Source organism: Gallinula chloropus (genome assembly GCF_964237585.1).
Source record: "Gallinula chloropus genome assembly, chromosome: Z".
Classification (NCBI taxonomy): domain Eukaryota; kingdom Metazoa; phylum Chordata; class Aves; order Gruiformes; family Rallidae; genus Gallinula; species Gallinula chloropus.
Window position 1 is genome coordinate 30,776,306 of NC_140089.1, and position 15,570 is coordinate 30,791,875.

General features: G+C 39.7%; 1 protein-coding gene across 3 annotated transcripts in view; it reads left to right on the forward strand.

Annotated features, from left to right (window-relative positions):
- The first annotated feature begins 786 nt into the window (after positions 1-786).
- The window catches only part of RIC1 (RIC1 homolog, RAB6A GEF complex partner 1), a 46,489-nt gene continuing 31,705 nt past the window's right edge, over positions 787-15,570 (forward strand). For all 3 annotated transcript variants that reach the window (XM_084278951.1, XM_084278952.1, XM_084278953.1), the window contains exons 1-3: positions 787-1,311; positions 11,559-11,666; positions 15,153-15,229. In XM_084278951.1, the coding sequence (XP_084135077.1) occupies positions 1,171-1,311; positions 11,559-11,666; positions 15,153-15,229 (326 nt within the window). In that variant the 5' untranslated portion in view covers positions 787-1,170. The remainder of the gene's footprint in view (positions 1,312-11,558; positions 11,667-15,152; positions 15,230-15,570) is intronic.

Sequence of the window (15,570 nt, forward strand, 5' to 3'; positions counted from 1 at the left end):
CACACCCCCAACCCTCCCACATCCTCAGCCGCCGTCTGCGTGCGAGAAGGACCAACTCGGGCAAGGGCTCCGGCGGCACCAGGTCCAGACGCAGGCCCCGGCCTCCCACGGCGGTGAGGCATGAGCTGCCCACCCGCCGCCAGCGGGAGCCGGAGGCCGAGCCCCTCCCGCTCGGCGCGGTGTCCTCTCCCCTGACAGGGGAGCGTCATGTCCCTGCGGGCCCGGAGCCCCGCCCCAGTGCGCAGGGACAGCTCCCCGCGCACGCGCAGACCGCCACCAGCCAACCCCCCGGTGAAGTGGCAGGCACAGCCCTGGCGCGCCTGCGCAGAACACCCCTCCCGCGCCTCCCGCTCCCCCGCATGCGCCACCACGGCCCGTTCCCACCCCCGGCGCCGGCGCGCGCCTTTTCGCCCGGAACCTTGACACGGAGTCTCTCGGGGACGGGAGCCTCTTGCGTCCCTGACGTCACTTCCGCGCGGTCCCGCCACCGTAGCCAATGGGAGCCTCGGCCCCCGGCCCCGCCTCGCCCGTGCCCGCCCGCCCTCCCTCCCTCCGCCGAGGGTCGCTGTCGCGTTCGGGCCGCGGCGTCCAGACGCCGTAGCGGGGGCGGGGGAGGACGAGGAGGAGGCGGAGGGAGATGGCGGCGAGGGCTTCGGCGGCGGCGACGACGACAGCGACAGCGACAGCGACGCGGAGAGCGGGCGGGCGAGGCACCCGCAGGAGGGAGGAGCCGCCGCTGCAGCCGCTGCAGCTCCGGCGGGTCCGCTCGGAGCAGTGACCAGCCGCTTCCCCTGCCGCCTGCCTCAGGCCGCGGCCCGCTCGGCTCTCGCCCCTCCCCGGACTCGCCTTCGCCTCTGCCCTCGGCGGCTGCGGCGCTCCCCGCCTCCACTCCCGCGCGAGAGCACTGGCGGCGACGGCCCGCGGCCCGCAGAGGCCTGAGCCGCCCCCGTCGCGGGAGCGGGCAGCGGCGGTGAGCCCAGGGCTCCTGTCTCTTCTCTGGTGATTATGCACGCTCGGCTCCGGGACGGTGGTCACAGCTCGTCGTTCGGAGGCCGTAGAGCGCCAGCGAGCCCTCCCGCATCTCTCCTTCGGCTGATGTCCCCGCCGTCCCCCGCCTAGGCTAGGGTAAGCTGAGACCCCCGCTTCTCGAGAAGAGAGAAATCTACAGCCATGTATTTTCTCAGCGGCTGGCCCAAGAGACTGTTGTGTCCTCTCGAGTCCCTGGAGCAACCTCTTCACATCCAGACGGATCCTCGGAGAGCTTTCTTCGCAGTGTTATCCCCATCTCAGCTAAGCATCTGGTACTGCAGAGTGAGTATCCAGCCTCCTGTTGGCTCTCGGGTCCTCTTCTCCCAGCTGAAAAACCCTCTCATCTCCGCTATTTTTTTGGTTTGTTGTTTGTTTGTTTGCTTGTTTTTTATTTTTTAATTTTCGTTCCTGTTCCAGAAAAGGTTGTAAATACGTCATTATTTGTTAATTGGAGCAGTTAAGCCACGATGTTTACTGATAGCAGTATAAAATCAATCTACTTGGAGTTAACAGCTGTTAGTCCGGAAAAATGAGACTGCTAACCAACTTCTTTTTTCTTTAAATTTGACTTCAAATATTCAATAAACTTAATATAGAGAGTATTTATAGCAGTGCTTTTTTGTAAATAGTCTTCGTCTCTCCTGCCTTCATATATTCTGCATTTTATATAAAATAACATACGAGTGATGTAGGTGATGAAACACAGTTTTATAAAACGCAGGGCAAGCTATAGCATTCTGTGTAATAATAGAGAAGTTCACAAAAAATTTCCTTTAATGAAAAGTTTAATAGTTTCTGGACATAAACAGAAGAATTTTCATGGCTTTTGCATGGAAGTTGCTGCTTTGGCACCATCCACTTTGAGACTGTGTGAATAATTGACTTTATATGCCTTGCTTTTAATTCACTTTGAAGTAGTGTGGTAACAAAAATGCTTTTTGTCAGTTTGTTTTGATGCTGTGAATGAAGCAGCTGTGGTACGGACTTTAAATTTTGATACTGGATCCTTTTAAGTGCTGCCTAGGTTAAACCCTAAATCCCTCTATAAATATCTCCAACTGCAGATAATTTATAGAGTTCATATCGGATTACAGTGGAAAACTAGCAATCCAATTTTAGACAGCTGATACGGAAAGGTGTCGAGGGGCAGTCATAGCTGTGAAGTCTTGTTTCACCTTGTGCTGAGATTTCATCACTTTGCCTTGCATTGTGCTCCCCACGGTTGTTTATTAGTTCCTGGGTGGGGTGCTGATGATGTTGTTTTTTAACCTATGCAAGGATCCAATTAGGACATACCAGCCTAGCAGCAGTGCTGTGTGAACATCATCATGTGGCCTGCTTATTTTTGTAGGTTTGTGATACGTAGTGCAGGGTGGACGCTAAACCTGTACTTGTAGTCCATTCAACAGCTCATTCTCTTTTCCAGGAAAATAAATATAAAAGAACAGGTTTCTGGAATGCTTCACAAGATGTGCCCCGTTTACTTTATAGTCTATTTCTGAGGACACTGTGCGTTAATTTACATGCTTGGACTTATTTTGAAGTGTTAAATGTTGTATAACTGGCGGCAGACAGAGCATTAAAGGAATTCATTCCTTGCAGAAAGTTGAGCGAACTTAGAGGTCATTAACATTTTCTAAATACATTTTAATTTAGTATGCAATAGATTCTTTTGAGGAAGCTGCTGACTTTGCCAGACTTAATCACTGATTCATCTTACACCTAAAAGTATGTTGCAGTCTCACCGCTGTGGACATCCAGCCATTAGCAAGTCCTGTAAGCTTTGTGTTAAGGGCATTTTTAAAGAGACTGCCTTGAATTAGTTTTGTGCATATAGCTGACGTTTTTGGTGGTTTTTTTTTCCCTGTTTGTTTTTTTTGTTTTGGGTGATTGTTTTTGAAGATGAGGCTTAAAATCATGTTGTAGCCATATAAAACAAACTAACATTATTGCATGTTAGAAAATGTTTTCGTTTGTTGGAAATACCTTCTTTGGAACAAGGCTAAGATCTGGTCAGGTTGAACTAATTCAATTTTTTGAAGTAGAAAAGCCTTCAGGCTAATGTTCTTGTTAAGACTTACTACTGTCTCAACTATATGGGAAAGGTTTCACATAAGAATAAGGTGATGAAGCATATACAGTTCTGTTTGGGATTGTTCAAGAGCAGCGGGCCCTTTGAAATGCTTCCAGGTGTGTGAATATATATATTCAGTGTGTCTGTTTTTCAAGTGAGGTGGTACTACTGTTTAAAGCTTCTTTAAACCTACCATGTGCTAAGTACAGTGTAATAGAACTGAGGAATGTTCTTCCCAAAGTGTGGATTGTTTCTGTTTTGGAAAACAAAAGTATATTAGAATTTGAAACTGGGATAAATAGCATGGGTAAAAATAGATGGAATTGTGTTAAGTGTTTCTGAGCCAAAAAGTCATTGACTGTCTTACATGGTGTTTTGCCAGGAGAAACTATTGTGATGGAAAGACCTCTGATTAGTTTTTTGTTCATGCACCATTATTGGTGAAATATTTTTGAGCATGCACCCCAATAGGTAGACATTTATTTATTTATGATTTATCTTCATATGTCACTGTACTAGTATTCACATTATCAAACATCCACAACCTAGAAATTAAAAACAACGATGTAAATGTGAAATAAACACATCTTTAAGTTTTCAGTGCAAGAGATATTTTCTTCTTGCACCATGATGGATTGTATTAAGTGCATCCCACTTTGGAGACCACAGTTCCAAGTGTTTTTCTTAAATCAGAAGAAATTTTTGGCCCAGGTTCCTCAGAAGATTCCTTGGCACTAAAAGCCAATGAAACTGTTTTCATTGACAGCATCAGAGAGGTTGTCAGTGTTGTCATTCTGTTAAGTACTGGATGTGTGAAGTGAGAAAAATCCATTGAATAAACTTTCTGAAATGCTAAAATGAGGCACTTGATATTTAATAGGTTGACTTGGGAGTTACAGGTGAGGTTTCACCAGGCAGATGCACAGTCCTAAGTGTCGTGATCTTTCCTGCTTGCACTCGTAGTTTAGTAGCTCTTACGGGGACTAGTGATGGCTTTTACAGGATTGTCCAGCTTGTTGAAATAGAAACCTGGGGTATTTCAGCTCACTAAGGGATCAAAGGAGCATTGTAATGGGCTCGCTGAAAATGTTACTCCTTTAACAGTAGTGGCTTTTACTTTAAATTGGTTTGAATATCTCACGAAATAAGAGTTTGAGGCAGTACAGGGAATTCTATATATTCACCAACAGGGCTCTAGATACTAAGGGAAGATATATGTAACTGAGGAAGAAGGTATAACAGATGAGTGGAGTTCCCTCTGCAAGTGTTGGGGAGCGAATTGTGTGCAACAATAGTAGTCTGATGATGTGCCTCTATGTATAGATAAAGTACAGTATTTCTTTAATCTTAACAAATGTGGCAATGACAGGAGTAAGTACTGGCCTTAAATATTTAATGAGGTTGTTGGACTACCTGCTATGACTCTACCAGTCAGAACGAGTTTCATAAGCTCTTTGAAGCCAAGAGTAGCTTGCCTTAAATACTCATTTTGGAAAAAAAAAAACCAACATTTTTTAATTGCCTAAGTGTTTATCAACTTATGATTTACATCTACCCTTGTTTTTAAACTTACCTTTTTTTACGGTGGTCTGATGTTGAATCACATTATTAAAATGAAGTATAAGCTTGTGGGAAACCATGCATGTTGGAACCCTTGATGGAGAGATAATCTTCTTTCTAAATGCTGAGTAAGTCTGTTTTCAGACAGCTCTCAACTCATTCTTGCTGTTGCAGTGTTAGAATTGAGCTTCATTATGTTCTTTGAATCTAAGCGTACTTGCTATTTAAACAGATAGAACAAAAAGGGGGACTGTGCTTCTGCTGAAGTGATCTGTCTAACCTGGAATTTTGGCATGCTGTTAAAGGGATTACTTGTGACAGCAGCACTTACAGTATATGAAAATATACGGTATTTATTCATACAGTTTATGAATAAATATACTAAAAATGTAGTTGATTTTCTAAGCTTTTATTAGAGGTGGCCATTAAAATAAGAAAAGCATGTTTTCACCATGCTTTCAGGATTATGGCTTCATCTCAGAACTCTAAGCTGAATAACTTTCTGAATTACTGTACATGACCGTTACCTAGATGTGATTAGATACAAAGTCCGTAGCATTTTTATCTGAAATTTGATTGAAAAAATGGACAACAGATGTCTTTATAATGGTGTGTTTGTGTATTGTGAACAATACGACACAGATAGCTTTGGTGCCAACAAAGATGTCTTGCCTCTTCTGCTGGTGTTTTTCCCCTTAGTAATTTAACTCCTGAGATGTTAAATTCCTAACAGATACCCATCAGACATTTGTCTGAGAAGGCCATTTCCTTTTATACATTAATAACGATAGCAGTTGTTCTGTTGCATTTATTATAAAGGTGTAGTTGTGGTTACACAATTAAAAAACAACAAACAACAACAACAGAACCCCTCACAACTGTTAGACCAATGGATTTATCATGTCAAATGTAAAAGGTAAACTGTCGTGTGGCTATTCAGTAGGCATTACCAAGGTTTCAGTGTCTCCTGTGTTGCTATGAAATAATGAACCCTGAAAGACATCTCCAGATTACTTTTATGAAGAGAGAAGTGTCCTCAGTTCCGAGTTTTGACTGTCCAGTTAGTTGCATATAATGGAGTCCTTTGTCAGTATGAGATCAGAGAAGAGGTTAGAGTCTGTTCTCCATCACAGGTAATTCTGTTTAATCTGAGTTTATGCACTTGACAATTTCTGGGGTTTGAGAGCTGGCAGATTTCTATAGAATGTGGCCTTTCTTGCTGGCAGTGATTTTCAGCAGTCGGTTAACTGAAAATACTCACCTGGGAGAGGCAGTGATGGCCGTTTTCATGCAGTTTGGGTTTTTTTAACTCCTTCACAGTATTGGGAGCAGAGTGCTTTGTGCACTGCATGGATACTTCGCTGATTCTGAGCTTTGGAGCTGCTTTTAAACTGAAAGGAGATGTGTTTTTACAATTAACCCTGCTTTTAGAAATTCTTTTATCACCACCTTGTATCACTGCTACTGACAAAATGGCTTTCTGGGGACTCCCCCCTCCCACCCCCTCCCCCAACACCCCCTTCTCCTTGACAAATGGATTTTCTTCTTCCTTATGGGTGCTGTACATGCTTTTCTAGGCAGTATCTAACCTTTCTTGCTTATTAGTTTATAAACATACAAAGCTTCAGCCTTTAAAGTGAAGCGCAAACCATCTAGTGACAAAATGAAGTGCACAGTGTCACCAGTCTTTTGCTGTGTTTTCTCAGAGCCTCGTCTTTGTCACTTAGATTGTAAACTCATCAGAGCAGTGTGTTTTTGATTTGTCTTGTGCCTAAAATGCACAAAATGCATTGAAGCATTTGTCTTGTGAAACTGCACAGAAAATGCCTCTTGATTCTAAATGAGATTGATTTTTGATATCTAGAGTATTAAATTGTTAGGGAATGAGAACATTATGATTTTGACAGTTATCTGTGGCCATGCAGGTTGTTATATTGATGGTCCATTAAAAACCCCAAACACATTCATAACAACATGTCAGCTACTAATGCTGTTTCGTGCTCTTTGCAAATACAAGAACCTTTGCCTAGACATAACAGTTGTGAAAGACTGATAGTCTTCTTGATATTTGGTGTCTGAAAACTATAATTAGATGTAAAAAATTCTCTGGAAAGGATGTTAGTAGCAGTGAATTGGTGGCATTAAAGATGAGCATTGTTTAAAAGAGAGAAGCAAGTATTAAGCATTGTGAAATTTGCTTGGGTTTAAATTCAAAGTTACGTTCAATTATAGTTGCAGTAAAAAAAGCAAAAAGGGACTTCAGAGCTGAACATGTCTGTGGGCAAAACACTGAGAACTTCTTGATGTTCTTGGGCAGAAGTAATGGGATGCAGTGCAACCATCAGTATTTTAAAAAATCATTTAACTTTTCTGCAGTATGTAAGAATTTGGGTATGATGACATCAACTGCTGGATACAGTAGTCTTAGAATTTAGGCAGAGGTATGATTTTGCTGTTTGCATTTAATACAGATACAATCACTACTTTGTTTTGCATAAAAATTATGGGAGTGCTGGTGTCTTACAAGAATATCCACAGGCCTGAGCAAGACTATTACTTCATATTTTTACTAATTTTTTTGTGATTATAAATGTCAGTATTCCTGTCTTGTTCATTTTCCTTCTGGGTTCAAGTGAATTAATAGTAAGAGAACAACTAAAAATAAAGGAGAACTAAGAAATTTCAATGCCTGAATGCATACTGGTGTTTACTTCTCAAACTTAGTCCAGTAGTTTCCATTGTGTATGATGACCTACTTAACTTTTAAAGTCCATTGTATGCAGAGTTTGTCATTAACCTGCAGCAGTCAAACCACAGAATCCAAATTAAGAAAAGCTTGTTCTTCATTGTTTTATACTCTGTCAAATGAACAATGATTGTACCTCTTCCAGTTGGTTAATCTATAATTTTCTTCAAAGCCCTTTCAACATGTCAGTTAGTACAGGCACCTGCTCCTATAAGGGCTACTGTTCAAGCCTGTGCTACTTGTCCTGTTTAATGGCAGCCTGTTCAAAGCAACTTTCATGTCTTAGTTTAGGGTTTAAATATCTACTTGATTTATATTTACATCAAATGTTGTAGAATGTTTGTATTTAGAGGAGTGGTAGTACTCCATGTCTAAGCTTGCTGAGAGTATTTGCTGCAGGATTTGTGTAAGTTGATAGATTTCTTTGTAAAAACTACTTTATATAGCTAGCTCTGTGTTCTGAGACTGCTTATGATGCTCATAGGTCTTGCTTAAAAAAATAGAATGGGAATGGTGGTGTGTTTGGTCAGGTAGAATTAAGTAGAATAGTAATAATTTAACTCATAATTTCATCATGGGTTTGGTTTTGTGTGTTCTTTTGTGGTAGTTTTTTTAACTGTTTGCTTAGGTGTTTTGTCCTGATGTTGTCATGAAGCTCGTTTTTCCAAAGAAACTTACTGTACAACTGATAACGAAACAACAGTGAGTTTTAAAGTCGTGTGTCTTTGCTCATGAAGCTCACTTGCTTGCCTTGCTGTTGAAAGGTGAGCAGGTTCTGCCAATTGCTGCCTGACTCTCCAGTTGATGAATCAGTTTCTGAATGGGAGTCAGGGAGTCTCTGTTGGTGCGGCATTGTCATCTGTGCATCGTCATGGGAGCAGTTGGTACCTGCAGCTCTTGTGCAGCCCCACAGCAGAAGGGTCTTGTGAGAGTCTGGGCAGAAGAGACAGTTGTTCAGTTTCTTCTGTCTCTAAGGCAGCTATTCCAAAAGCCCAATGGTACCCTTTTGGGTCTTTGAAGTACCCTGTCTGAAGGAAGTCTATGCCCAGAATGCACGGATCCTCTGGACCAGTTGCAATGGGGTGCTTTTCCAAGTCATTCCCAGTTAGACTCACTTCTAGTAGAGTCAATTGCTGGGATTCCCCTGCCACTCTGGAAATGTAGATGGGCTCTGACCTTTCATAGTTCAATGGTATTAAGGTACACTGGGAACTGGTGTCTACTTAAGCTTGGTACTTCTGTCGATCTGATGTGCCAGGCCATTTTATTCATAGTGCAATTCCTCAGTTTCAGTACTGGTCATCCAAAACACCTTTGCTTTCAGCTGTCTCTTGTGAATATTGTCATAATCTCACATCAGTAAAAAACCACGTACGTTATGCTAGAAAGGCATTGTTGAGAAGTGTAAAGATTTGGGAGTAAGAGCTCCCGTATAAAGTGCTCTTGTTTCTCTCTTTTCAGTAGAATTAAGTAGAGCACTGGAGAGTTTATGTGCTCTTTGGTAATGATACTACTATATTGTTGTTAAGGTGGTCATTCCCTTTATTTTTCCATTTTACTGTTTTTTCTTATCCTGTGTGTATCTACCTCCACTGATCTGTTAGTGATCGAGTGGCAGCTTCTGTTTTGCCCGACCTTACATTCCTCCTGAGAGGCAAAATTTGTTGTATCAAAATACTAGATTTTCTCTGCAGCAGATGGTGAAATGACAGATACGCTTATCTATTTTTGGGAAGCTTTTGCTAGCTTTAAGTTTCAGTTTGATTAAAGAACACCTTACTTCATTCTTTCTTCCTTAGTCTTCTGTTCTTTATTCCTTAAGAACTGGAGGTGTTTACTTCTGTAGACAATTTTTTTTCTTAACTCTTTCATTTTAGGCCACTAGCTATGTTTCCAGGATCACCAGTTTCTTAAAAGCTGTGGCTCTGCCATTAATATTTACAGCAACCTTATAAAGGTGTGGGATAAATATCTTATTTGAGGCAGTGTGCATGTTTCATTAGTTGTGCTAAACTAGGTTTCTTTGTAATTCAACCAGCTGCATGCAGATGTGTGAAGAGGAAAAAACCCAGGGTTTTCATGAAGCTGACTTGGAGAGTCATTGCTGATAAACGTGCTCTTAATGTTAACTCCTTTAGGAGTGCCTTCTGTAAGGCACAAAACGAGATCAATCTTGCAGTCAAGTTGTATACATTTTATAGCTGCTGTGTGTGCAGAATATTCTTCCAGGTTCTGAGGTGCAGCTTTCTTGTGAATAAATGTCACAAGAACATTACAGTATAAATACAGTTGTTATGTTCTCTAAAAGTAGTAATATGGAAAAAAAATTGATGTGCATTAATGAGCTTCTAAAACTTTCTTGCCTGTTGCTAAAGCGCTTGAAGCACAGAATTGCTTTAGATCAGTCTGCATATCTGTGCTAGTGATGCAAATTACCAAAATTATAAGGCATTTTTTCTCCATGTATGTAAGGCCTTTAAGGTGGGTCTATGCCAAGCAGTGAAAGACTATGTAGTGCATGAGAACAACCACTAAGATTCTATTTAGAATAATCTATATAATGTTAGATAATTTGATTTGCAAATATCTTCAAAAGAAGCCGTATGAATTGAAAAAGCTGGTGTAAATAGTTCTTAGGGTAAAGATTAGTTTGCTTGATACACTTTACAGAATGAATATTTAACTTTATTTCCAATAATTCATTTCTGTGTGGGTGTGAAATTTAAGTAATAATGCTGTTTACAGGATGCAAAGTCATACTGCAAATTTACTAAGGGACGGCCTTTGTGATGTTATTTCAGATCCTTATTTATATGTATGGTGAAAACATTTAATTACTTTGTTTCATACTGGTTTTCCTTTAAGTGAGTTTCTTTATAACTCAACTTTTTCTCAAGGGAAAAAGCAATGTACTTCGAATACCATGGTAGCAGGCACCCACATGATTTTAATGTTTTTAGATTTGTTATACCAGCTCCTGACATTTGAGTCGGTGAACAAACAATAATGTAAGTTGCCATCACTCCTGGTACTAGTGGTGTATGACAAGCTTAGCCCAGCATTTTCATAATTACTTTCAGCAGAAAGAGTGATTATGGTTCCCTTCTGGGGTTTGGAGAAGCATGTTCTTTTTGGTACAGAGTTTGCTGCTACAACTGAATTAAAATTGGCATTGATAAAGTTAGGGGGAGTATCTGTTATGAAGATTAAGGGAAACTTCTCCAAAAAGAAAAATGTGGCTTGTTTAATTTACCTGACAGCTGAGGAAATACAGTTGTCATCTGACATGCATGTATTTCTCCATCCTTACCTCCCAGTGGTGGAGTGTAGCCAGAGAGGAAATAGCTATGTTAGCTATTATTGGTTCAAGAGCAAGCAAGAAGAAATGTAATGAAGGAGGAAGAGTGTTTCTAAGCACTGAAGCAAGGAATGGTAACCTTCAATGAGGTTTTCATGTCTCAGCTCTAGACTACTTTCATGAAAGTGAGCAAAGACTTAGTCCCTGTGGTAGGGTTGTCTCACCCTCGTGACCCCAAAGCTCTTCTCCACTCCCAGGAGGAAAGGTGCTAATGGGTGCAGCTCATGATATGCAAAATCTTTTCAGCGAACTGGGGAGGTGGACTTTCTGTAGAATTTCTGGCAATCTGTTATTGAAGAGATTATAAAACAGATTTCCTGCTGTCATTCTTTTTAATTCAACAGCCCATGCATTTAGTAGAAACTAAGAAATTGAATTATGCTAAATACTCTATGTGGAATATTTCATCCTAGTTAATCTAACAATAATTTTAATCATAGAAGCCTATTTGAGATGCCTTTGTTTCATCTTAGACAAGGGCTGACTGATGCTTAACTTGAAACTACTTCTGTATTCTGTAATGATTCCTTTCTGGGCAAATGAAATATTTTGCTTAAATGTCCTAGGTTTGAAAGAGTGACAGTAGGAATGACATTGTCAGGAGTTCTGCATAAACTCCCTTTAAAAGCACCATTTTGTAATGGATTGTGAAACATGCACTAATATTTTACCCTCCCTCTTCAAGGGAAACGTGTTGTTGCTGTTTAAGGAAATATAGTTGGTTTTAGTTGTTTTGCAGTATAACAAATATCCCGTTTCTTCTACTTATGAGGTTTCTTCTTTTCCTCCAGCCCAGTGTGTTAATCGTAAGCTACAGGGAACTATCAAAAGCAGCTTCTCAGTTTGGACCATACAAACAAGCAGAATGGCGGCCCGACAGCACCATGATAGCTGTTTCAGTAAGTAGTGTTTTTAATTCTTGCTGTGAAAAAGACAGTTTTGTGTTACCAATCTCTGTGTTAATGCAAATTTGCAGACTGTGTATACATCTAACTGGTATTTATCTCATGAAAACGTAAAATACACCTTGGATGATGGAAGCTTCCTTTAGTAGTTTTCATTCATCGTTTTCCCCTCAAGAATGAACTGTAGTTCATTGTACTAAACTAATTTTGAGGGACATTGGCTAGGGCTGATACACCTTCTCATTACTTTAGTAATTTGGTCATGAAGAATAAAGCATATGAGTGAAAGAAGTAGTTGAGGAGTTAGGTGACCTAAGTATGTTTAGCTTGGTAAAATAGGATTTACAAATGTTTCAGAAATGTGTGTCTTATGAGGATGAAACTGTTTTTTAAAAACTGCAAGGCCCTGAGAACATAGAAACAAGGGCAGTGGTAGGTGATACTTAGACTCTCCTGTTAGGAGTCTGTAAGGCAAAGATGAGATCTTGTCGCACATGGAAATAAAATCTTGTTTTGCACAGTAGGGTGGACTGTTGCAGCACAGTACTTAAAAATTAATTTGAGGTGCAAGGTAGACACAACAAAGATGGGAGTAGAGTTTGTAGGAGTCAGAATATGGAATGATGCTCTTGGGGACTTTTGATAAAGTCTTGCATTAGGACCAGGGCCTAAACTGAGTAAGTTTCTTTTTGTAGCTTTTAAAATCAAGGGTATTGTATTTAAGCCTTTCTTGTGAGAAGGTACAGAAGAAGAGAATGACATAATTTACACCTGCTCATCACAAGCTGATTGCGTGGAATTACAAACTGAATGACAACTACTGTATTTGTTGGTACACTGGCTTCATGTCCTAATATAAGCCATCTTACATGCTTAAAATGGTGCCTGTAGTGTAGTTTTAAAACCAATCATATATTGCTATTTTAGTGGAAAATGCCAGGCATTTATAGGATAGTTCATGTCTCTACCAGTATTACCATGACTCTAAATCAGCTGAACTTCGTGTGCTCCCATTTTTTTGTGTGTAATGAAGGGGTAGATTTTTCTTAGTAGTTGGTTTAGGTGCTTAAATCTTCTAAAAGGATCTCATGGAATCAGTGCAGAGAAGTAATCTGTTAGTGTCAGTCTGTATTTTCAGTTAGCAAATGCTAATAGTTCCCAGCAAAGGGAAAAAGGAAACTTCTGTAACATTTACAACAAATTAAAATGAATCCTTCAGTTTGATAATACAGAGTATAATTACAAGTAAACTGTTCAAACAGCTTTTAATTATGCCTTTATGCGGTAGTTCAGAAGAGATTTAGATTGTTATGCTTTGTATATCATGTTCTTTCTGTGATGTTGGGATCCATTTGATCAAGACAGATTATGTTTCAGCTGATAAACAGCCTATTTAATTTCTGTCTGTTCAGTTTCTGTACTTTGAAGTATTTCTGCAACTAAATGTGTAGTATTCTTTTTGACAGATGATGACAAAATCTAAACACCCATAACATCTCACTTTGTAAACTTAAGATTTACAACTTAAAATTCGGAATGGCCCAACAGTTTGTAAAATAATGAATGTCATGAGTGTTCTAATATTCTTCATGTTTCTTACACACAGGAGATGCAGTATAAGTGTATATGTGCAAATAATATAGTCAAGCATGTTTGTTACAGTAGTTTTAACACCAGTTCCTTTTTCCTGATAGGTACAAACACCTAAAGGTAGCTAAATCTGTTAATTAAACTTGTGGTTCAGTCATGGTCTTTCAATGTAAAGCAATATACAACGCATTTTAGTCCTTCTCTTGCCTGACTTCAGCTAGTCCTCAAATACAGACTCTTCAAGTGTGCATTCCCATAGCTGTGGCAGGGCTTTATTAAACATTGTAGCATACCAGAAACCACACAGTGAAAAGAGTGCTGTGTGTTTATACTTCTGAGTGTCAGAGATGGGAATGATCAGGGAAGAGATGACAGTGATGGTTACTTTAGTAAGTTTCATTGCAACACTGACATTAGTAAAGCAATGTAGAAGCCTATGTGAATAAATATGATCAATTTACAGGAAGCATATGGTTGAATGCTTCTGCTTTTCATCCAGCTCTTCATGGAATTTGAGGTTCTATTTAGAAGTGAACCTGTAGCAACAGCACCTTTGTTCTTTGAATAGTATTCAGTAAGGCCCTTTGTACCTTAATATCAGTATAAAGATACTTCACAGTATTGTTTTACTTTTCCTTCCTGAGTAAGGTAACTTACAGGTTAAATATTTAATGATGTAATGGAAAGAACTTGTAAAGATGTTAGAAATGACCGCATTTCTTTACCACATAATACCTGAACATGATATTACTGTGCATAGAAAAGCTTCCAGTTATTTTCAGCCTGACTTAAGCTCACCATTATGCTTCAGATTTTATTCTTGCATGAGAAGGATACTTGCTTTGACTGAGAGTAATTGTATTTCTTGGACTTTGAAGCCAAAATAGAAATTCTTTCATGATAAAGCAAAATGCTTGACTAGGGAAAAACACGGCATCTGTGAACTGATTAAATTAACAAGAATGTTACTTTTTCCTTTATTCAAAGAGAAGGAAACCAACCTTGCAAAGAAACTTGAAACCTCAGTCTTCCTTGCCTCCATTAATAGTGCTTTGGGTACATGCCCAGCCCATATTAAAACAATTGGATGGAAACACTGCTTAACTAAAATGCATTTGATTTAATTGAAGGATAAATTTATGCTTTAAACAAATCATTCTTCTTCGAACAAATAACCTTACTGGTCCTTTGTCTCTCCTGTGCTTATACAAACACTTGATCAGCTTCTAGTCATGACTGGAACATCTGATAACTAAATGATTTATATCGGTTCTCTGAATAGCCTTATAGTTTGAAGTCAGTCTTCCAGAATAACAGAATATGGCTTGGAATTGAATTATAGTAGAATTGTTTTCAGATGTTGGGATATTTTGGGAAGGTATCTAAAGGTACTGTGGGATGTGACGATTTTCTGAAGACTGTCTGGATCACCAGTACTGGGAGGTAGTGTCCTGTTTCTTTGCACTCTGTAGCATCCATATGTGGTCAAACACCTGGAGGTCTTCCTCTGAAGGCTTGCTACATTCTGATGCATGTGTTTGGCAATAACTCTCTTCATTGTTGGCAATTACGTGCCCAGGTTCTAAATATCTGATGTAGCTGCCTGTTTTTGTGTATTTATTTGAATCAGAGGAAAACTTCTGCTGGATGCATTCATCAGCGGTGTTTTACCATTTTTTTTACATAAGAAATAATAAATTCAGTGGACTTTAAAGGCTAGTACAGACTTTACTTATAATTTTCAATGCACAGCTTTTTAATTTATCTGCAACTTGATATGAGTGTGTACATGTGCTCAGTATATGAAGCAAATGTACAAATCACAATAGTCTGTGTAGATCTCACATGCAGAGAGATGAGATATGTATCTTATTGGTGTTTCTCTTTCAGACTGCAAATGGGTACATCTTATTTTTTGAAATCCCTTCGGCAAGAGACAAGTATCTGTATGAGCCAGTGTACCCCAAGTGAGTATTTCAAACTTTCTTTGCATCCCCACAGTGTGGAATAATGTGATTAGATAAGTCCTAAGCAGATCTTGTGATCACAAATATTTCTTTCCAAAGCACATTTTTAAAACTTGATTATGTATGAAGCACCATTTCTATGAGTTAGAGTCAGTATGCTGGTAAGATTCCTTAGGTCTGTCTCATAAGCTTTCAATATTCTAAATTGCAGGGTAAAAATTGTTTAATTTTATAGTGTTAGGTAGTCTGTTGAATTGATTATCTACAACAAGCTTTAGTAATTCTTTTTGTGTAGCTAGTTGAATAAGTCATGTTGATTAGGAATTATTAGGGTGCTGTTT